A 24,194-nucleotide genomic window follows, 5' to 3' on the forward strand; every position below is an offset into this window, starting at 1 on the left:
AGGATCAGAGAAGGATGATCCCTCCCTTGACCCAGGATCTCGCCCTACACTTTAGGCCCACTTTTTCCACTGTCTGGGGCTGAGCCCGAGACCACGGAACGTGTGACTGGGTGTTGCAGTTTGTCCTGGTTCCTCGCGAGGAGCCGGGACCCGCGCATGGGGCGCAGAGCTCATCAGGAGCACTGTGTCCATCGGGGTGGGGTGGGGGGAGAGGGGAAAATCATTTTTTTAAAATCTTACCTTTTGCGCATGAGCACTCGTGTGCATCTTCTTTAAGAAAAACCAACAAAATGGTGGGTGCGACGCCTCTCCCTCTGAGGTCGTCGCGCACCACGTGTCAACCGAGGGGGAGATCTCGCGATAAAAATATCGCGAGATCTTCACCCCTCCATCCCGCTAGGATGGAGGGGTGAAGGACATAAGGACATAGTTAACAAATACCATGTTTTTTATAAAATATTGTGCTAAGATATAAAAATAAGCAAATGCAATGATGTACTTGGCTTGGTGGCAGGATCCAGTTTCACAGCAGGCATGCGACAGGTTAGCATTGTAGTGGGTGGAACTGATTCTACAAGTGTAGAGTGGGAGACGAAAGAATAATAACATCCAGTCTACTGAAGAGCTTATTCATAATGCAGAGGGTGAGAGATTAACAAAATATGTAAACAGCCCATACAGACTAAAAGTATCCGCTTGTGTTGTCTCGGTAAACTTGCAAATATTGGAATATGCATTAAAATTGTTACCTCTGTGAAGGCCTTTCCCCCTGGATTCCAAAGACTTTCAAGACTTTTGCCCCTGGACTTTCTTTGTTCAAGGAAGCTGCCAGGCCTCATGAATCCCAGGAAAAGGTTTGAAAGAGTAGGACCATAGTTTAATTTCAGAAACTAGAAAGAAAACACAATGACCACCACTCACCCATTAGTTATATTTATAAACTTATAAATAGAAAGATTGCATCAAAATATTCTCGATAGTTACATCACATGTTGGGTTAGCATCCTAGAATCATAGAATAGTAGAGTTGGAAGGAGTCCACCCCCACCCACCCCGTTCGGTGCAGGAATCCATACTTGACAGATGGTTGTCCAGTTTGAATGCCTCTAGTGTGGGAGAGCCCACAACCTCCCTAGGTAACTGGTTCCATTGTCGTACTGCTCTAACAGTGAGGAAGTTATACTTTATTAATAGTTATCAGTCTACCATAGCTCTTGGTTACTTCCAGTGGTTGGAAAAAATAAATGTATAAATTAGTGTTGGTTTATCACTGAAGTTTTTACATATTCATTATTACCCAGTGTCAACTGAGGATTTAATCTCTAAAAAAATATTCAAAGCTGCTATAAGAGCTAATTTTGTTGAATCATTCAGTGGGTCCCAGTTTGCTGAAGCCTGCAAAAATGTTCTTAATCCTGTGGTACATGCTACAACTCCTACCTAGGCTTTTCACCTTTTAGCTGCTTTGCCAGGCCATTCAATGACGGTGCAAAATCATCCCAAGTGATTTTCTCTATATACAGACTTGCTTCTTGCATATTCAACTGGATTTTTACTCAAAAGCCTTATTTTCCCTTTAAGCAAGCAATAGATATGATTATATAGTATAGGTATGAAATGTAATAACATCTGCCAACCCTGATACTTGACCTGTGATGAATTACTGAAGCTAAGGTACGCCAAAATGCTCACCAAAGATGACTGGATGCTAGAAAATTCCAAGATTTTCAAGAAAATCTTGGAAGTGTATTTTTTATTATTTATTCTATTTATTTATTACATTTATATCCCACCCTTTTTCCTCCAAAGAACCCAAGGCAGTGTACATAATCCACCTGCTCTCCATTTTATCCTCACAACAACAACCCTGTGAGGTAGGTTGGGCTGAGAGGCTGTGACTGGCCCAGAGTCGCCCAGTGAGCTTCCATGGTCGAGTGGGGACTAGAACTCGGAACTCCCGACTCCCAGTCCAACACTCTACTACACCACACTGGCTCCTTCTACCTACAATGGGCAGTCTGGAGAGGTATTTAAACTTCTTTAGTTAAAGCAGACACCGGATTTTACGTGTGCCAACATTATGTATTACCCCATGTGTAACTCATACCAAAGAGTCCAGCCTTTTCTTCCTGAGCTTCTTTTCCTGACCTCAGAGCCTGTCTGGAGGGCACCCTCAGAAATAGGAGTATTGCAATGTGCACATACTTGTCACCTGGGGCAAAGGAATGTCACAACTATCTTCCAGATGACACCCTTTGCCCAACAAATGATGCCTGCTTCTGGGATCTTGTGAGAGCTCCTCTGGCTGGAAAGACAGGTCAGCCTTCTTCAGAGCTTCTGTTTCATCCATTACAGAGCTCTGGGCAATTCCACAGTCTTCAAAATGACAATACTGTATTTCTTCGATTCTAAGACGCACTTTTCTTCCCATATAAACATCTCTAAAAACGGGGTGCGTCTTAGAATCGCAGGTGTGTTTATTACTTCTTAGAATCAAAACTTTTTTTCTGTTGGTGGTACTGAAATTAGTGTGCGTCTGACAATCGATGGCGTCTTAGAATCGAAGAAATACGGTACTATGGAAAAGTAGAAGCAACGTATACTGCCATGAAATGTCCAGATATTTACATGTAACAGACATTCATCGTAACCTTTCATAAACTGTTAGCATACTCTCATCTATTTTCTGAAGAAATTGAGCATTGTTTCCCTGCCCCACCCCCCAACCCGTAACCAAATGAAAGAAAGGAAGAAAATCTGTGATAAAATCCTGGAGGGGGGAAAAACACCCCAAAATTCTTTTGATATCAGGAGTCAAAGCACATGGACTTTAGCTACTTTAAAATTGGTTTCACTGTGGTGATATCTTCACCTACAGAATCATCCGGGCAACCTAGGATGCAGCCCAGTGTTTTGCAGTCCTAAGTTTATGGGTTATTTGAAGACATGTCGTTCAAAATACAAATCTAAAGCTAATCTGTGAACCGCTCTGATTCTCTCAACTGCCTTTAGTTATATGTTGTTGTGGCACTCTTCCATTTCTGTTTGGTCAGACAATAAAGGAAACACTTTCCAGTGAGTTCTTGTTGAAACGTTTATACACACGTACACCTCTTTCCTAAAGTTATTCTGATCAGCCATTGTAAAACTAGTATCTTAGAAATCTTTAATTCATAATGTATGTGATGCTGGAGAACCCCAGAACAATTGTCCTTTGTGACTTCAACATTCATTCAGTGGTTTTAATTTGCATACATTACGGTCACAATTTACACAAATTTGCATAACTGGTACAAATCTCAGCTGCAATTTGCACATACCATGCAAATTTCAGCTGCATTTTGTGAAAATTTCTATTTGTGTAAATTGCACCTGACACCAAAACACTAGTGCTGTGCTGAAAATTTCAGCCAGGACAAACCGTGACTGTGGAAAAAGCGGGCCAGAACTGTAGGGTGATATCCCAGGGCAAGGGAGGGATGATCCCAGGGATGATCATGTGGACACACAGGGACGATCCCAGGGTGATCACTGGGATATCGCCTAATATAGCTATAGCCATAGTCACCCTAGCTGGGGTGGGGAGAGATCTTTTCCCTGTGGTATTTTTTCAATATAACCCCTCTCCCAAAGCTGTAATTCGCTCCATTAGGGAAAAATTGTAGGCACCCAATTGTGAAATTGAAGTCATAATTTAAAACAAACAAACCAGAACACACAATTGCTATGGCTGCAAAGAGAAAAGCAGGAATAGAAGCTTCTCTGACCCAGAGGGAACAGGAACTAATGAATGACAATACAAAATGTCATGGCCACTACCATTAAACAGGAGGCAACTAATTAGCTACTTCAAAAGAAAGGATGCTACTAATGCAGCAGATGGAAGAAGACGCTGCAGAATGGGACTTGCTTCTGAGACAACATATTGTGGGATCTTGCCAATGTGGAATGACGTTACTGACTTTTTCAATGAGGAATACAGTGCTGTGTTTTATGCGCTGTTTTATACTATGCTATAGTGCTATGTTTTAATTCCACTTCCAGCTGATTGCAGAAGAGCTCAGCAGCACTAGACAGTCCTTCTGTGAAAACAACCAAGGAGTCCGGGGAAAGAATGTGCAGGTGTTTAGGCAAGAGAAATTCGGGAATGCCTGGCCGCAGGGACCAAACAGGAGGAAACATACTAGCAGTGTTAAAAGAAAGGGGCAAGGAGAACGTTGCTAATTAAAGCAGCCTTCACCAAGCTGGTGCCCTCCAGATGTGTGTACTCCGCCCTGAGATCTTAATGATATAGGGCGGGATACAAATGTTTTCTATCAATAAATAAATAATAAATAAACATAAGAAGAGCCATGCTGGATCAGACCAAGGGTCCATCTTATCCAGCATTCTGTTCACAAAGAGGTCAACCAGCTATTGACCAGGAACCCACAAGCAGGACATGAGTGCAAGAGCACCCTCCCACCGATGTACCCCAGCAACTGGAATAGATAGACATACTGTCTCTGATGGCTAGAGGTAGCATATAGCCATCAGGACTAGTAGCTATTGATAGTCTTTTCTGGGAATTTTTCTAACCCCCCTTTTAAAGCCATCCAAATTCACGGCCATCTCTACATCTTTATTTATTTATTTATTTATTTATTTATTACATTTTTATACCGCCCAATAGCCGAAGCTCTCTGGGCGGTTTACAATATATGTGCTTCTGAATAAGGGAAGGGGTTACTTGATACCTGAATGTACATAACAGTTTAAGTCTATTTCATGTTACATATGAACAAAGTCGGTGAACATTTTTGGAAGCTCTGAATCTCAATTAAGAAGTGTGTACTCTTTCAGAGAAGAGTGTCTTTGATCCTCTTACATGCCACTGCATTTCAACTCAGGTTAGACTTCAACAGTAAGCCGAGCAAATCTGTACTGTAGGGATGCTGGATTTCTTAACACCACGAGCCCTTCCTTGTCTGCTGGTTGCCCAATCAACATTTGCAGCAATCCTGTCAGACTAACAAACCCCAGAGCTTCACCACAGCCAGAGGCTAAGGAGAAGTCCCCTTGAGTGACAAAACCCAAGAGGACTCTGGAGCAATGCGATGCAACTTCTGGCAGAGAGTCAGGCCACAGGCCCAGAATGAGATCTTCGTGTTCAGCTGGCATTACACTCATGGCATTGGAAGCACTACTTTCTGTGGCCTTGCCAACGTTCTCTCTCTTTTTCCTTCCCTTTTGTTTCGACACTTTGCTCTTAAATCGATCCCTGTGTTTGGGTTCCTTAGGTCCACAGAAGTGCTGGTCTTTGCAAAGCTCTAACAAGTCTTCTTTCGCTGGAACGCAAATCATACTGTGTAATTCGGGGCTACCTTTTTTGAGGAAGGACAAGCTGACCCACACTAGTGCCCTGGGATAGCGGAGACAGATAGGCAAGAGGGCATCCCCAGCCAGCTTCTTCTGATCTGGTTTGGAAGCAAGGAGCTGGATCTTCCGGTTTCTGGCGGATGTAGGCTGACACCAGACTGAAACCTGCCTTAATAATTTTCTGCTCCTGAGAACACAGAAAGCCCAACTTGATGTGACTTTGCTGCCCAAGAGAGATGCAGCCACTTTTTCCTCTTCTTCCATCTGCACGTTTTGGGAGCACGTCTCCGTTAGCTGATCTGATTCGCTGGTTATAGAAGATAGACGATCTTGTAGTAGCGAATCCTATAGTTTTACTATGCATTGTGAAGAAGTACTTCCTTTTATCTGTCCTGAATCTCCCACCAATCAGCTTCATGGGATGACCCTGGATTCTAGTATTGTGGGAGAGGGAGAAAAATATCTCCCTATCCACATTCTCTACTCAATGCATAATTTTGTATATTTCTGTCATGTCTCCCATTAGCTTCCTTTTTTCCAAGCTAAATAATTCCAGCTGGTGTGACCTTCCCTCATAGGGGAAATGCTCTAGCCCCTTGATCATTTTACTACAACTATGTAGTCCAATACATCTGGAAGGCACCAGTTCGGGGAAGACTGAACTAGAACATCCATGCCATTCCACCATATAAGTGCAGAACCTTCTAGCTTGCTGATGTTGAGGACTGTAAAGGTTGAGCAAGTCTTACCGTGACGTGATTTAGCATGGACCCAAGCCAAGAAAAAAAGGGCTCACAGAATGTGAAGTAGAAGACTTTATTAAGGCTAAGGGTAGGGTAAATACATGGAAAGAATAATTAAAAGTAACTTGAAAACATGCATAACATAAAAACCCAGTAACGTATAAAACAATAAAATCTTAACTGATGCTACCTACTCGCAGGTAGGGCCTTGCCCCTTTCTACCATGGTTCTCTCTGCATGCTTTGGCAAAAACAAGACAAGGCATTTGGTGGGTCCTCAGCTATAAACCTTTTCCCTAGTTTTATTTCCCCTTCCCCCCCCCCTCCAGGTGGTACCTTAGTGTCACACACACCCTTTCTCCTTTGAGATGAATGGCTGGCCACTGTCTGACCTGTCTGAAGCCCCCTCCAGGTGGTTCAGCCAGGACTCTTTGTCATTCAGACTTGGTGCATAAAAATACTAGAATAGAACTACCTTTCTGACCTCTGCTTCCCCCTCCCTTGGCCTCCAGGTGGCCAAAGGTTCTTTGTCATTTAGATTTTGTACATATCAATATCAATCCAACTACATCACCCATTTGTCCTCTGCTCAGCACAGTCTATCTGTTCTCCTTTACAAGAATTAGCCAGATGCTAAGCTTATATTTTGACCCTGTTCAGATCACACACTTAAGACATGGTGGTTAAGCATTTTGAACTAAACATTATGGCTTAGCATGTCATGTGAACCATTTCTAACCATGGTGGCTACACAACCACAGTTTAAACATGCTCACTAAGTATTTGCCGCAAAAAGGGTTAGCAGCCTAACCATGGCTTATCATGTTGACTGAACAGGCCCATTATTTTAGTCTCTACTCTGTTTACCTCTCTCTTGGCCACCTTTGCTTTATCTTTTTAAATAAGCCATTGCATTTCAAAATTCTGGGGGTTGGCTAGTTACTTTAGTATGTCCTATACTTTATCTCCTACAGATTGTGCTGTTCAGGCTTCATGCTCCAAGGTCAGGGCAGATGATGAATGGGAGGAATCAGGAGAAGACAGGCTGACTTTTCCTTGCGTGGCACCTAGAGAGACTGCTGGCAGTTTGCCAATTCCCAGAAGAAGAATGTAAGGGCTGTAGATTTCCCTGCAATCTATCAGTCAAAGGATTCATAGGAAAGGCAGTGGCAGAAATCCCTAAGATTAAAGAGTCTCACCACTTCAACAACTTCAACCACTTTACAGGGTCGCTGTGCACTATGGGCTCCCTTCTCCATCCATTCAACAGTGAGAGAGAAGTTTCCATCATCACTGAAGGTGGACCTTTAGTGTAGAAAAGAGCAATCAAAATGATCAAGGGGCTGGAGCAATTCCTTTATTAGGGAAGGTTACAACATCTGGGCTGTTTATCTTATAAAAAGGGTATGTAAAGGGAGACATGATAAAGATGTACAAAATTACGCATGGTGTGGAAAAAGTGGATAGGGAGAGTTTTTTCTCCCTTTTCCGTATTACTAGAACCTGAGGTTATCCTATGAAGCTGATTAGTGGGAGATTCAAGATCAATAAAAGGAAGCACTTCTTTATTTATTTACTTATTTATTTTATTAGATTTATATACCGCCCCATAGCTGAAGCTCTCTGGGCGGTTTACAACATGGTGCATAATTAAACTATGGAATTCAGTGCCACAAGATGGCCACGTACTTAAGATGGTTTTTAAAAGGATTAGTGTAATACAAGTTAAGTCTATCCATATCTGCTAGTCATGATAGCTATATGGTAACTCAAGATCAGAAGTGATATCCTCTGTATACCAATTGCTGGGGAGCACAAACAAGAGGGTGCTATTGCACCCATGACCTATTTTTGGGTTTCCCACAACTGTCCGGCCATTATGTGAACATAATGCTAGATTAGACTCTTCCTGTGTTCTTATGACTGCTGGGTATATTGACCTTGATGTACAAGTACCATAGGTCTGCATTCTTCAGATAGATGATAGATAGACAGAATAGATACGTTCTTGATGTATTTGGCTGCCCAGTGTACAAATTGCCATCTGGCCTGACGCATTGTTTTGTATACTGTGGTTTTTCTCCAGGCCTGTTCATAACCCTTACCAAAAAGATGGATATAGACAGGGACATGAATTGTAAACTGACATGAAAAGTGTAGCCAGTGTTTTCATTTGCTGTTGAACAGAAATATTTCTGGGAAGACTGCCATAATGAGAAGAAAAGTCAGGATTGCTCACATCCAGTGATCACCCTGAGAATAAATTTTGTGTTTGGGAGTGTTTGCATCTATTGCTTGAAAAGCCTCGAAGAGCTTTTCAAATGACTGATATGCACTTGAAAGGGCCATCTTAACCACCCCTCCCCCTGTTCTGCTGGCCCGGTCTCCATGCCCCCAAAAATCTTGCCTTGGGGAAAGGGGAAGAGGAGCAGATGAGGGAGGGCTCCTTCAGGACTGGAGAGGCCCTATGGACTCTCCTTCTTAGTAGGAAACAATGGTCTTCAAGCCCCATGAATCTGGCATGATATAAGATTCTGTGTGTCCTTTGCCACTGAGGAGGAGGCCTGTGCCACCTGCACCACCTAGCACTTCCCAAAGGTAACATGCTTTTTTGGCTCGGGGATGAGACATGGGAGGGAGGGCAGGGAGCAGCAGAAGTGGGGTTCAACCCCCAATTTGATGAAAGACATTTTGAGGCGGAGGAGGAGGCCATATTTGCCTTGCTTTTAGGCTGCTCTAATTCATCCACGGTGCTCACATTTTGGAACCTTTTACTATCCTGAAATGAAAAGTATGGATATTGTACGTTCAACAGGTTATTTGGGTGGCAACACAGAAGGATTTGGCTAGGTCCATTTCCATGTTAAATGTCACTAGAACATGGAGTTTGTGCTTACCTATTGAACTGATCCTCAAGATATGCCCCATTTTGTGATTCACAGCCAAAGAGAATTAGCCCAGAGGGGATGAATGCCCTTCTGAGCTGTGATGGCTGGGATCCCATAAACTCTTGCCAGCTTTGTTCACACAGTGGCCAGCATGTGGGAAACCGCCAAGTATGACATGGGAGCGGCCTTCCGGTTGTGTTCCGTAGCAACTGGTGTACATAGGCATAGTGCCTCTGACCTTGATTCCCATCTCCTTCTCTCTCTTTCTCTCCCTGTTTTGCACAAGTTTTTGATTGCTGCAAAATCATTGGGAGTGTCGTATCAGCTGCCTGAATCCATGCAACATTTCCTCTAGGGCATGACCAGCTCATGCTCTGGCCTTTCCAAAGCCTGTGATAACTTGGAGTCAAACAAAAATACCTCTTGAGGCAGCTACTTATCTTCAAGACAGAGCCAAATCGAGTCTTTACGTACACAGCTGTACAACCAATATTCATATCAGCAGGAGTTCAGCCTGCAGCAGAGGCAGAAAGTAGACTTCTCCTGCCTAAAAAAAAATGCTGAGGGCTTTCAAACACCAGGCCTGAGCTATCTCAGGTTCAGGAAAAGCAGAATTGACAGGCAGAAACATGAGCTACTAGTTATGTAATCTAGTTCTTCTCAAGAGCGGCTATTATTTGCCATCATATATCTATGAGCCTGACATTGGACCCACACCCAATCCTGTCTCCTATTGCATAGAGAGAAACGGAATGCATATTCTCTGAACCCATAAGAAAGGGAAAAAAGCTGGATCAGACCAAGGGTCCATCTCATTCAACATTTTGTTCACCAGCAGCCAACCAGCTACTTATGGAAACCCCAAAAAAGGGCATGAGTGCACCTTCCTGACCATGTCCTCCAGCATAGTGGAAATAGCTTATAGACATCAGGATTAATAGGCATTGATACCCTTCTCCATACATTTGTATAACTCCTTTTTAAAGCCAATCACTACATTTTATAGTAGCAAATTCCATAGTTTAACTGTTACCAACATTAACTGGGGAATGTTGGGAATTGTAGGACTTTTTTTGCTTAAACATGCATAGGATTGCACCATTAGTTAATTTTGTAATATTGAAATGTTCCATGTGTGCAAGTCAATGGAGCAAGAAGCTTCTGCATTAAACTGAATGCTGATAATGTTATCCAACTTGGCTTCTATCAGCCTTTTACCTACTGACCTCCTAAAACTGATCTCCAGCTTTTCTAATATAATGACTACCATGTTTCTCTTTACTTTGATTTTATCTCCCTTGCTACTTATATCAACATGAAACTGCTTGGGGAGGTTATCTGGAGATGTGGGCTGAGGCATCATCAATATGCAGATGCCATCCTGCTCGCTCGCTCTCTTCTTTTTATCTAACCCAGGGGAGGCAGTGGATGTCCTGAATTGGGGCCTGAGCAAGGTAATGGGCTAGAAAAGGCCAGTAAACTAAAATTCATTCCAGACAAGGTGGAGGTATTGTTAGTGGGTGATTTACCTACCCACCCGAGTGGTGTGCAACCTGTTGTGGAGGGGGTTGTACTCCCCTGAAAGATTTCATGCAGAGGTTCGGTGTGTGTGGATCCATCATTGTCACATGAGGCACAGATGGCCACAGAATGCCTTTTATCAGTTTAGGTGACAGTTATCCATGAACACAGGTGACAATTATCTTGCTAGAGGAAATCTGCAGACACTATCTTCTAACAACTCCCTGAGGAATGCCTTTGAATAAAGTACAGGTCGAAATGCATTGAGTTTTGTGAAAATGAATTATTTGTATCCTGAGAACCCATTTCTCCTTTTTCTGAGACAGTTATCCATGCCCTGGAAACCCCCTGGTTGGAATACTACAAAGTATTGTATTCGACACTACCTTTGAAAACCGTTCACGAACTTCAGCTAATCCAAAATAGAGTTGCTAGACTACTATCTGTGATTGGTGGATGTGATCATGTGACACCAATGCTTTGTCAGATGCACTAGCTTCCAATCCAGTTCATGGCCCAATTCAAAGTGTTAGTGTTGGCCTTTAAATCCCAAAATAGCTTGCAGCTAGAATATCTAAGGCACCTCTCCTCATATATACTTGTCTGGACCCTTAGGTCATCATCAGAGGACCTCTGCTTGGTGACTCTTCCAAATTAAGTTAGGTGGGTGGCTACAAGAGAGAGGGCCTTCAAAGTTGTGGTGTCCCATTTATGGAATGCCTCCCCAAGGACACTCATCTGGCACCCACACTGTTATCTTTTTGGTGCCAGGCATAGCCGTTTCTCTTCTTCCAGGCATATTAGATTTCTCTTATTTGTGATTTTATTTCTCAAATGTTTTTGTAGTAATGGAATTTAGCCTCTTTTCAACCTGACTTCTTGTGTGAGCCACCCTGAGAACTTTGGATTATAGGGCAGCAGTTAAACATCATTAAAAACAAACTTCCAAGCCTGATGCTTGGCCTGTGATGAGCTACACCAAAACATTCATTAAAGATGACTGGATGCTACACTGTACAAGAAAATCTAGGTACAGTATTTTTATCCTTCCTTCTATCCACAGTGGACAGACTGGAGAGGTGTTTTCAACTATTTTAGCTAAAGCAGACACCAGATATTATGCGTGCCAACATTACTTGTTACCCAATGTGTAACTCATACCCAAAAGGTCAGCTTTTCTTCCTGAGCTTCTTTTCCTGACCTCAGAGCCTGTCTGGAGGGCACCCTCAGAAGTAGGAGCATTGCAATGTGCACATACTTGTCACCTGGGGCAAAGGGATGTCACATCTATCTTCCTGATAACACTCTTTGTCCAACCAAAGTTGCCTGTTTCTGGGATCTTGTGAAAGCTAGTCTGGCTGGAAAGACAGGTCAGCCTTCTTCAGAGCTTCTATATCCATCCGTTCTGGGAGATTCCGCAATCTTCAAAAGTGACAATATGGCCAGATATACAGCAAGCAGGATATAGCACTATGAAAGCAGTATATGGTATGTGTCATGGGTCCCAACAATTGTCAGTGCACTTCAAAACTGCTACAAAGCAGTTCTGTGGCTCCTGCCTTTTACAGTATATACTGCTTTCATACCACTTTCAAAGTGCTATATCCTGCTTGGTGTAGATCTGGCCTAAGATGCACAAGTAGAAATAATGCATACTGCCATGAAATGTCCAGATATTTATTTGCAGCTGACATTCATCAGGATGTTTCATCATCTGTAGGTGTAGTCTTAACTATGTAGAACAAACCAACTCTGATAAGCAAAAGAAACAAAGTAAGGTCCGGGCCCGATTCAAAGTGCTGGTATTGACATTTAAAGCCCTAAACGGTTTGGGGCCAGGTTATCTGAAGGAACGCCTCCTCCCATATGTACCTACCCGGACCTTAAGATCATCTACAGGGGCCCTTCTCCGTGAGCCCCTGCCAAAGGAAGTGAGGCAGGTGGCTACTAGGAGGAGGGCTTTCTCCACTGTGGCAACCGGGTTGTGGAACGAGCTCCCCAGAGAGGTCCGCCTGGCGCCTACACTGTACTGCTTTCGTCGCCAGCTGAAGACCTTTTTATTCACTCAGTATTTTAACACTTAATTTTAACTTAAATTTAAATTTTACTGTTTTAACTCTGTATTTTAATCTTATAATCAACTTTGCTGCGTGGTTTTATTCTGGTTGCGCTTTTTATACTGTATTTCGTAATTGTGTTTTTTAACCTGTTGGATGTTTTTTGTGGTTTTAATTTTTGTGAACCGCCCAGAGAGCTTTGGCTATTGGGCGGTATAAAAATGTAATAAATAAATAAATAAATAAATAAATAAATTTTAATGACAACCTTTTTCAGTTTTGTTTTCTTTTGTTAGTCGTTTGGAATAAAAGCACAGCCGTGTATGCTACTATAAATTTGGTTTCCAGCAAGTTTTCCAAAGGAATTGTAGTTCTGTGAGAGAGTTCTAAGTAGCGCTGAGCCGCCCCCCCCCCCCCCGCCCCACCATCACCATCACAAAAAAACAAAACAAAACCTTTCCTGGCCCCATTTTATGCTGTGGAAGTGGGGAAACATTTCTGCTATTTTATTTATTTTTAAGGTGAAGAAGAAATCCTATTTGTTTGTTTATTTATTTCTAGTGTGGATGACTTGCTAGTAAAATGTCAATTGCAGCAATCTTTTGTTTGTTTGTTTCTTTCCTTAAACTAAATTGCAAGCTACAATTAAGTCTGGGGTTATAAAACATCCACTCTTTTATAATCCTTTAGCTTAGTCAGATGATATTAGTCAAATAGTAATAAGAAACTCACACGCATGCACGCACACACACACACCTTCCTTCCTTTCTATTGTTAGTCTGATTTACTGTTATATAAATACTGTTTTAGTAATCCTTGCGACATACTTTCCATTAGGAAGCATACTTACTGATAAATGCATTCATATACATTTTCCACCGCAGATTGGCAAAATTACTATCATGTGAGTTTACAATGGGTGGAAAAGATGAATTAATAATAACAATAATAATAATAATTCAAAATGTATGACCTCACAAAATCACAGAATATCAAAGAATGCATATATGGTATCATAAAAATATTAAGGACAAATAAAAATATTAAGGACATATTGATGTAGAACAGATATGAGGAATGTGTGACCCTCTAGATGTTGTTGGACTGCAATTCCCATCAACCCTATTTATTTTATTAAAACATTTGTATCTCGCCCTATTATCACTGGGATCCCAGGGCGGTGTACAGATAAAATTAGAACAATATAAACATAAATAATTTACACAGCTAAAAAAGTATTAAATTGTTAACAATTTAAAACCGGTAGAATTTTTTAAAAAAGCAATAAAACAATTAAAATCCATTAAAACTATGTGTAATCATGGGGAATTTAGCCCTTGAAGGCTTTGATAAAAAGCCGTGTTTTAATATGGTGCCGAAATGAAGCCACTGTCGGCGCCAGTCAGGACTCCAAGGCAAGGGTATTCCACAAGCAGGGTGCCACAACAGAGAAAGCCCTCTCCCACGTCCCACCATAATGTATTCCTCGCATTGGTGGGACACAGAGGAGGGCTCTTCCAATAGATCTCAAATCTCGGGCAGGCAGGTATAGGGAGAAGCGCTCCCTCAAGTACCAAGGCCCCAAGCTGTTTAGGGCTTTGAATGTCATTGCCAATGCCTTGAATTCCAACCAGAAGCGTATAGGCAGCCAATGCAATTCTTTTAAGCCTGGTGTTATATGGTCTTTGCACCAGCTGCAACTTCCAAGTCATCTTCAAGGGCAGCCCCATGTAGAGTGCATTGCAGTAGTCTAATCAGGAAGTTACCAGTGCATGGACTACTGTGGCTAGGTTGTCCTGTCCAGGAAAGGCCATAGCTTGGGAATCAGCCGAAGTACTCTGGGCCACAAAGTCTACCTGGGCTTCCAGTGACAAGGATAGATCTATTTTATGTATTTATTTATTTATGACATTTCTATACCACCCAATAGCCGGAGCTCTCTGGGCGGTTCACAAAAATTAAAATCATTCAAAATATAAAACAACAGTATAAAACCATAATATAAAATATAATATAAAAGCTCAACCAGATAAAAACAGCAGCAATGCAAAATTACAAATTTAGGCGTTCTCCCAAGCTATGTACCTGTTCCTTCAAAGGTGCTTCAGTCAGTATGATGAGGGCTGATGGGAGTTGTAGTCTAGCAACATCTGGAAAACCATACATTTCCCACACCTGATCTAGAAGAAAGCCATATGAAACTCCAACCCAGATATAAAATACTGTTATGACTTTCGCAGTTAATTGCTTCTGCAATACAACCAGATGAGCTTCCACTGTCATTTTAGCCAATTTGAGCATTATAAACACACCTTTCCCACTCCTAAAAGCTTTAATACAGAATCTCATGGACTGATTGTACATTGTTTTTAGAAAAACACCAATTCTTCTGTATTGTGTAATGGAAAGTACGATAAAGAATGAGCTAGATTTCCGGCATCCATAAGAGCACAAATGTACATGCTCCGTTCCCACAGAAAAAGCTTTCTGTTTTGCTCAGTCAGTTAATGCTCAAATTCAAAACTTTGCTTTGAAGTTTTATGTCCAGACAAAAGTGAAAGGAATGGATTGCTGCTCTATCAGGTTATTCGCTGTAACTTAGTAATAACGTAAGAACATCCATGCTGAATCAGACCAGTGACCTATCGAGTGCAGCATTCTGTTCATACGGTGGCCAACCAGTTGCCCGTGGGAAACCCACAAGTAGTACTTCAGTGTTTAGGACTTATTTGATTTAAGGAAGTTCACAGGAGGAAGGCTTCCCCTCCCCACTTTCCCTCATACCCTAACCCATTGTTCAGAAATGCCTCTGTTCTTCCGGGGGAGGCTTTTTGCGTACATAGGTGGCTGCAGGGGGTAGGAGGGGAAATGGTTTTTTTTACTTACTCATTTAACTTAACCACAAACCAAACATAAGATATGAAAGTACACAGCAATTAAATGCCACTCCTAAAGCCTGCTTGCTCTGCTAGGTGCAATTCTTTTCTTCTCTCCAGGAGCATTTGATGTATAACGAAGGCCAGTGTTAGCAAACAGCATTTTTGAGCAAATACCAGGACACTATTTCTTCATTTGGCACAGCCAATTTTCCTGTGAGTGACACTGCTGGATTGTCTGCAATGGCATGCAGCCAGGTATTGGTGGCCACAGGAACACCAGCTGGGCCCACACAAAGGGACTCCTAATCACCACCATTTCCATTCCCACTAACATGAGGAAATTAAAATGGCGGTGCCAGGGAGTACAGCTGCATGATCCCAATAAGCCCACTGGGACGACTCACTGGCCTGGTTCAGATGACACTCTGGGCTTTGTGGTTAGCTTAACCATGGTCAGCTGTGGTTAACGCTAACCACAAGCAGAATGCTTGCAGACAACACTTTTAACCCTTTTGTAGTTGTTTTCCTCAACATACTAACCACAAAGTGGTTAGTGGAGCACCTGATTCCTCCAACTGATCCACCCTGTATCCCAGCAGCCCTAGCGCTAGGAGCCCTGGCAGTTACGGCCGTCATTTTAGAGCAGGCACCAATGAAATCAGCAATTACATGCTTGCATTGCCCTGTTTAGTGACCGGTTCCTTTGCTTTCTGCATCGCCATGCCTCCTATACCTCTACAGTCATCACAGGGGAGGCAGAAGCCTTCCGGGACAGCTGAGCTAGCTGCGTCATCAGGCAGCGCCGCCACAGTAATTAGAACCTGAGGGGTGTAATGGCGCTTGATGCTTCGTATGGGGAAATTGCAAACGGGGATTTAAAAAGCTCTGCTGTAAGCAGGCTCTGCTAAAAAGAGCAAAAGTCGTTCCAAAAAACCTAATGTGAAACACGAAACGGCAGCCACAGTGAGCGTATCAATCAGCAGTCCAGAGCAGCCATAGAGACCGCTGGCTAGAGCGGCCCTGCCTAGTTAAGAAACTCTGTACTGGAAGCTCTATGCCAACCCCTTAACCATGGCCCCTTAACCACAGACACCTGTCAGACAACACTTTTAGCCATGGTTAGTGCTGCTAACCATGCTGCATAACGTGGTAAGTGAGCCTAACCACAATGTGGTTTTTGGTGCAGATGGTCAGGGAAAATGTGTGTCAGATGACACCGTAAACCATGGTTAAGCAGCATGGTTTAGCATGTCCTCTGAACGGGGCCACTGAGGGCATTTTGCCCATGGAGCCCTCAAACCTAGAGCTGGCCCTGGATATAACTTTACTGCAATACCTGCCAAACTGGTGAATGAGTAAATAGTTCAGATTTTTTTATTCCCCTTGCTTGAAAGTTAACACCTCTATAATAGTCTCCCAACCTGTTTCATTAATTGTAATGAATGATACTTCACACCTCAGACCTTCGCCAGTTAAGGTTGGCTTTAAATCTGCTGGCAAATAATTTTCCCCAGGTGCCTTAGAGTTGCTGAATCTTTTAATAAGATGTCCCATTTTATCAGGGGACATGGTAAGCCAAGTAGGAATATCACCTAGATACAGCTCAGTATCTATTTCAGTGGCGTTTACATTCTTTGGGGCTGTTCTGTGTCTTTGCAACTTGCTAGTGTTAACAGGGTATAGTTGTTGTTATCAGCTGACACTCAGTTTCAGGAAAACACAGTCCATCTGCTTCCACCAAAGGAAGGAAATGGAATGAAGGATTTTAAGAGAAAGCTACATTTTTTGAACATCTGTTACGGCTTTGTTGCAGAAGGTTATGTTACAATTAGGATGTAAATAATCTTACGTATTTTATTCACTGAAATGCTGATGGTTTCCCCAAAAGAAGAGCTAGAGAACTAGCTCAACTCCATATATGCCTGTGCTTAGCATGAGCCAGAAAATGATTCTGTTCAACTTTTATTTATTTATTTATTTATTTATTACATTTATATACCGCCCCACAGCCGAAGCTCTCTGGGCAGTTCACAAAAGTTAAAACAGTAAATATTTTAAAAAGTATACAAAATTTAAAACCCATCAGGAACATAAAAACAACAGTATAAAAACAACAGCATTCATTTAAAAACAACAGTTCTGGGGTCTGTTAGAAAACAAACTTAGCGTTGTTAAATGCTGTTAAATGCCTGGGAGAAGAGAAAAGTCTTAATCTGGCGCCTGAAAGATAACAATGTTGGCGCCAAGCGAGCCTCATCAGGGAGATCATTCCACAGTCGGGGAGCCATCACTGAAAAGGCCCTCTCCCTTGTTGCCACCCTCCAAGCTTCCCTCGGAGTAGGAACTCTGAGGAGGACCTTAGATGTTGAGTGCAGTGTACAGATAGGTTCATGTCGGGAGAGGCGTTCCATCAGGTATTGCGATCCCAAACCTTGACATGGAAGTTTCAGATGAGGACAAGGTTTAGACCACTTTCCCCAGGGGAGAACATTCAGTACCTTCTCTCATGCTCTCCTGGCCAGAGGATTTGACGCTACCAGCATCCTTGGACTCAAAGGATGGAGCCCCCAGCAGCCCTCCCATCTGTTAGACCTCACAGAAGCCAAGAGATACAGAATCAGGTCTGGACTCTTCAAGTACAGCTTGCTCCTTCAAGGAGATGGGGCCTAATGCAGAGCAGGCCTTTGCCTGCTTTTATAGGGCCTGAGATGGCTTCACTTCCCTGTTGAAGCAACATCTTTCCATAGGCCAGCCAGTTTTCAAGGGTCTTGATTTGTGCCTAGAGAGAACTGCCTTAAACTTTCCTGACTGTCTAGATCCTCTGTAAAAATCCTGCAAATTCATAGTGATCTGTTGCCATTTTATAACTGGCCTGGACTTCTCCAGTAGCCATTTCATCATTTGGAATCTTCTCAAAATTCCAAATGTGTCCATGGGCTCAAAAAGGTTGGTGATCCCTGGTCTAGAATATGGATGGTAGAAATAGTCCTTGTCAGGCTGGTACAGCCAGGGCCAGTCCAGGACATTTTGCCACTTGAGGCAAAGAACAAGCTGGCACCACCTCCCATTCCATGATCAAAAGCCAACTTAAATAGCAGGTGAATTTGTCTTCAACACTGGAGATGGGACAGTGTCCTCCAATGCAGCAGCCTACCTGATGGGGTGCAGAGCACGCTGGGTGGTTCAGAGCTCTCTCCTCCTAATGAATTCATAGAATCATAGAATAGTAGAGTTGGAAGGGGCCTATAAGGCCATTGAGTCCAACACCTCGCTCAATGCAGGAATCCACCCTAAAGCATACTTGATAGATGGCTGTCCAGCTGCCTCTGAATGCCTCTAGTGTGGGAGAGCCCACAACCTCCCTAGGTAACTGGTTCCATTGTCGTACTGCTCTAACAGTCAGGAAGTTTTTCCTGATGTCCAGCCGGAATCTGGCTTCCTGTAACTTGAGCCCGTTATTCCATGTCCTGCACTCTGGGATGATCGAGAAGAGATCCTGGCCCTCCTCTGTGTGACTGTGTGATTCTTCTGCCTCCCAACACTGCTTCACTCCGCTTAATGGTAGCGCAGGTCCCTTCCTGTCCTTTTGAAACTGCAGCTGACTATGGGGCATCTTAATGTCAAACTGGTTTCCTGTCTTCACCTTTTCTTTTCTTTTTACTCTCATTATCCATGGGTCTTATTTTGTAGCTTATACCAGGAATTGTATATACTCACAGTTGTCTCAGTTCATTTCATGCACTGATCGGAGCACTTTTGGGTTACAATCTTACTTTCTTGCGGTGGATTAAGTGGGCTTTCTATGAATTCCAGCTTAACCCTTCAAGTTTAGGCCCAGATACCTGTATGGGAGAAAGTGGTCCAAACAGTCTGCCTGATAACTGATATAATTGCCTGGGGTTCTCTTCTGGGGACCCCTGCCTTCTGAGGTAAGGCAAGAGGTGACTGAGGACAGAGTTCTTTTTAGTGCTGCCACCTTCTCTTTGGAATATTCTTCCCAGGGAGGCATGCCTCAGTGCCAAAGAAAGACCTTTTTTAATTCTCTTAGGCTTTCAAAATCAATTCAGTGTCTATGGAAGTATGAACTGTGAGGATGATGATGCTATATCTGTTTTAAATTGATTTTATGTGGTTGTATTGTATTAGTTTTATTGGATAGAATCCAATGCAATATGCTGCTTTTAATAATGTATTAGTTTTAAATGTTTTAATTATATGTATTTTATGGCATTTGCATTTATGTTGTACCCCACCTCAATCCGGAGGGAGAGGCGGGTAACAAATACATTATTATTATTATTATTATTATTATTATTATTATTATTATTATGATTATTATTATTATCTGAAGCCCTACTTAAAGTAAACGTGAAATGAATGGGACATAAGTTAATAATGCCTAGCTGGTCCCTTTCATTTCAATGGGTCTACTCTAATTAGGACCTTGGTTGGAGTCTACCAATTGTGAACTGTCCTGGGAGCAACAGGTGCTTGACGCTCAGGTTACAAATGCAACTAACAAAGACTCCCTTCAAAGACTCAGTGCTGGGCACATCAGTGCTACTCTGAGTGCTCTGCAATGCACCATGCCATTCAAAGCAAGCCAAGATCTTCCCATGCCTTAACTGGGATCATGTCTGGAGTTGAGAGTTGCTATTACTCCTCAACCAGTTTTTCTACTACCATTATTTAAAACAAAGAAATGAATAGAAACCAGACACAGTTCCCCCACACACACACACACACACCTGAGCAATGAAACCAGAAAAGCCTGGTCAAACTGAGCCAAATTGGGGGACCCAACTTCACTGTTCTGCTTGTGAAACGTGAGCAAGAGCCTTCCTTTGGTGGCAGTGATGGTGACAGGCTTGCAGGCAGGTGTGTGTGTGTGTGTGTGTGTGTGGAAACTTGGCTGGTAAGCAAGTGAGGAAGCGGGCAGGCATGGAGGAGCTGTGATGGGGGGCTTTGGCTAATGAACGAGTGGGCAGGTGGGGGCCTTGACTAGTGGGTGGTCAGGGACTTCGGCAGGGAAGGGACGCAAGGGCGGATGGTGTGGAGGAACCCTGAAAAGGCAGGTTCCCTCTAACTGAGATTCGTTGAGTGGCGGCCAGAGCAGTGCTGCAAGGTGGCAACCTCTAGAGCAGCGGTTCTCAACCTGTGGGTCAGGACCCCTTTGGGGGTCGAACGACCCTTTCACAGAGGTCGCCTAAGACCATCGGAAAACACATATTTCCAATGGTCTTAGGAAACTGTATTGACTGAACTATGTCATGTATCATCTTTTGTATTATTAAAGCTATTGTTATGTATTATTTCCATTAGCAAACCATCCCATGATAATGGATTGTGTAGAGAAGAACGAAAATAATTTTATGGTTGGGGGTCACCACAACATGAGGAACTGTATTAAAGGGTCGCGGCATTAGGAAGGTTGAGAACCACTGCCCTAGAGGATCTGAAGGACTGCCCACTAGTTGCAGGCAAAGCTAACATACTTAGAGGTTAACATCCTCAGAAGCAACAACAGAACCTCCTCATATACTAAACCAATCATAATACAATAATAGGTAAGCTTTTCAACCAATGATAGGCATGTGCAGAGTTCTAAGGACAGGAAAAACAAGACGTGGATGGGTATTGCAGTCTTGGAACATCTGTTCCTTGTGGTTACTACTCTTCCTGTCCTCGCCGGGAGGCTCAGACTCTGACTAATGTGTCAACACTTCTTGTTGGTTGAGCAAGTGTTACTCAATATATTTTCGGTTACAGCTTGGATCAAATTGCCACAGAATTTAATTTCTAATAGAAGGGGCTTACAGCAAGATGGTGGGCACAGATAAAACAGCCCATTCACACATTTCCTCGACAATGGCCCCATCTGCAACACTATGCCGAGGGGCACCTGGAATGTGGCACCAGCCCTGGTTCCCATCTTCCTGTTTTATTTATTTATTTATTGCACTTTTATACCTCCCAATAGCCAAAGCTCTCTGGGTGGTTTACAAAAATTAAAAACCATGGTGGTTTCGTGGTAACACCCACTGTTCCTCACCGCTATTTTTCCTTTGACTGCACAATGCCAGACTGAGAACAGGAGGCACAGGATATAAACCTTGTCTTTAGCATTATGCATCATGTGGGCTCATTCTCTTGCACGGATGTTCATGTTTGTTTAACTACAGAGATCACGGGTCAAAATGACACTCGTGCCACACTTTGTCATAAAGATACTGTTTGAACAGCGGGTGATATAGGAAGAGAGACTTTGTGTTGGGGGGGGCTTTTATAAAAACTAGAAAAATTGCTGTTTAAACACAAAAACAAAAAAGCTTTAAAATATATGTTGAGCTGGCTTAACGTGAAATTCAAGGATTTTAAGTGAGATCCATTGCCTTTACCAGGATGTCTAAGAGCGCCCACACGATGCCAGCAACATTAATCTTTTCAATAATCCATCTGACATTTTAAGAATAAGCACTGTGCCCTCACAAGACACGTCTTTCTCTCTTGTTCTCTCTTCAAATCACAGGTGTCCCTGGTTCCATGCCAAACGCTTCTTGGGAAGGTAACCTGAGAGCAGTGAAGTGGAGCACTGGAGGCCAGTCCCATGGAGGATGTCATGGTAAAGCATGCAGCGTTTCGACAGCTTGTTTTCTAGCACCAAAAAATTGACTTCTTCCACGTCTGATTTTTATTGTGTCCCGTGACAATGCTCTCTGCTGGTCCTGCCTTTCCTTCCACTCTGTGATGGTTTCAAAAGGGTTCAGAAAACTACTTGTTGCATTTAAGAACTTGCAATGAACAGGCCAAGAAACACCATTCTGGCCCTTGGCCCTCCTCTGTTCCTGGTAGGCCACACTCTGGAAATGGGATCAGCCGAGTCTCAGTGACCAACTTCCTCATTTAAAATGTGAAAAGAAAACTAAACTGTCCTTCTTTTGCATGATCATGCAGGGTTAGTTTTATGTACTTGGCTCATCCAGCCGTAAGCACCACACACATCTCCTTGGCTTCTAAAGAAAACCAAATGGGATTGTGGCTTAGCCACACAGCATAATTATCCCTCCTGCCTCAAAGCTCTCGCTATTTATTTGAAAAGAGAAAATACTTCCATTGGTGCTGGAGTAGCATGAGAGAGCTTTGGCTATTGGGCGGTATAGAAATGGAGAAGAAGGCTATTAATGGCTACTAGTCCTGATGGCTATGTGGTCGCTCCAGTATCAGAGGCAATAAGCCTATATACAGCAGTTGCTGGGGAACATGGGTGAGAGGGTGGTTGGTCAATAGCTGGTTGGTCATTGTGTGAATAGAGTGCTGGACTAGATGGACCCTTGGTCTGATCCAGCATGGCTCTTCTTTTGTTCTTAAATATAATAATAAATAAATAAATGCCTAGAAATCATATTATAGTACAGAGAGAGAGAGAGAGAGAGAGAATGTATAGCACAGCCTGGACCAACCTGGTGCCCTCCAGATGAATTGGCCTGCAGCTCTTATCATTCCCAGCCAATGTGGCTAATGGAATTATGGGAGCTGCAGGCCAACACATCTGGAAGGCATCAGGCTGGTCTAGGCTGTGATGTACATTTACATGGGAGCAAGTCTCATTGAAATTGGAGGGACACCTTCTTCGTTTTAGGATTGGGCTGCAAAGATCTTGGCACAGGTATGCATTTTGGCCCTTCTTGTCCTGCCCATAAAATGCTTTTGTGGTGATCTTGATATTTTATTCCTTGGCAGGTCATTACATCAGGGACATTTGTATCTATGGAACCGGTGACCTGAAGTGGCTGCTGAACTCCAAAAGCCTGTTTGCCAACAAATTTGAGCTCAGAACATACCCACCTACTGTGGAGTGCCTGGAACTGACACTTCGGGAGAGGGCATTGAACCAGAGTGAGATACCAGTGGAGCCAAGTTGGTACTTTCAGTGAAAAGAAAGAAAGGAATTGGTGAACAGAAGCAATAATGTAGAGCCAACATTCTGGAAGAATCAGGTTTACTTTGAAATCATACATCTTTAGGATGTTCAATACGGGTGATTTTTCTACTGTCTTGAATGATTTTTGCACTAATTCTGAAATAAGATTTCAGGGCCATCTGTACATTAGGCGAGGTTTTTAAAAATATTTTTAAAATACGCATCCCTTGTTGGAACTGGATTATCCATCTTCCCCAAGCACTCAGGTATTATGTCTTAACACTTTGGGAACGGTTTCTGATTAATGGGGATGAATGGACAGTGAATTTAGATTTCAAGCTGGTTGAGTTAAACCATGAACATGTAGCAATCAGGACTCACTAAGTGATCATTCAGGTAAACGGATTAAAACGGTCTACATCTCCTTGGAAGATCTGGCGATGTGATTTCATCTTCGAACTCAACAGTTGGACAGTTTATATCAGCTTGTACCTGCACTCAAGCATCGGACTTGATATTGAATAGGCCAAGGCCGGCAATTCAGAAAGACAATTCATGGACTGTCAGGGGTCTTCCATTATCTGCACTGGAATGAGAAAGGGATCCATATGCTAATAGAGATCCATCTCATGTCTTTAATGATGGGAATCTCATGTGTGTGGCAGAGTGGTGAGGGTGGTTCAGATCATAGTAATAAGGGTATATATGAAGGAGCATAAAATATAAAACTGGAAGAATTAGTTTTGTTGGACCAGTTGTATGTTTACACTTTTGCTGTGTTTGGCTTGGCTGGTTAATGGTCCCAAAAATGATGAAGAAAAGTGAACC

At 42.8% G+C, this 24,194-nt stretch overlaps 1 protein-coding gene across 2 annotated transcripts in view; it reads left to right on the forward strand.

Annotated features, from left to right (window-relative positions):
- GCNT2 (glucosaminyl (N-acetyl) transferase 2 (I blood group)) overlaps nt 1-23,480 on the forward strand; it is a 47,672-nt gene extending 24,192 nt beyond the window's left edge. For both annotated transcript variants that reach the window (XM_063130362.1, XM_063130363.1), the window contains exons 2-3: nt 21,975-22,067; nt 23,186-23,480. In XM_063130362.1, the coding sequence (XP_062986432.1) occupies nt 21,975-22,067; nt 23,186-23,379 (287 nt within the window). In that variant the 3' untranslated portion in view covers nt 23,380-23,480. The remainder of the gene's footprint in view (nt 1-21,974; nt 22,068-23,185) is intronic.
- Nucleotides 23,481-24,194: the final 714 nt, after the last annotated feature.

This window comes from Elgaria multicarinata, chromosome 7 (assembly GCF_023053635.1).
Source record: "Elgaria multicarinata webbii isolate HBS135686 ecotype San Diego chromosome 7, rElgMul1.1.pri, whole genome shotgun sequence".
NCBI classification, from domain to species: Eukaryota; Metazoa; Chordata; class Lepidosauria; order Squamata; family Anguidae; genus Elgaria; species Elgaria multicarinata.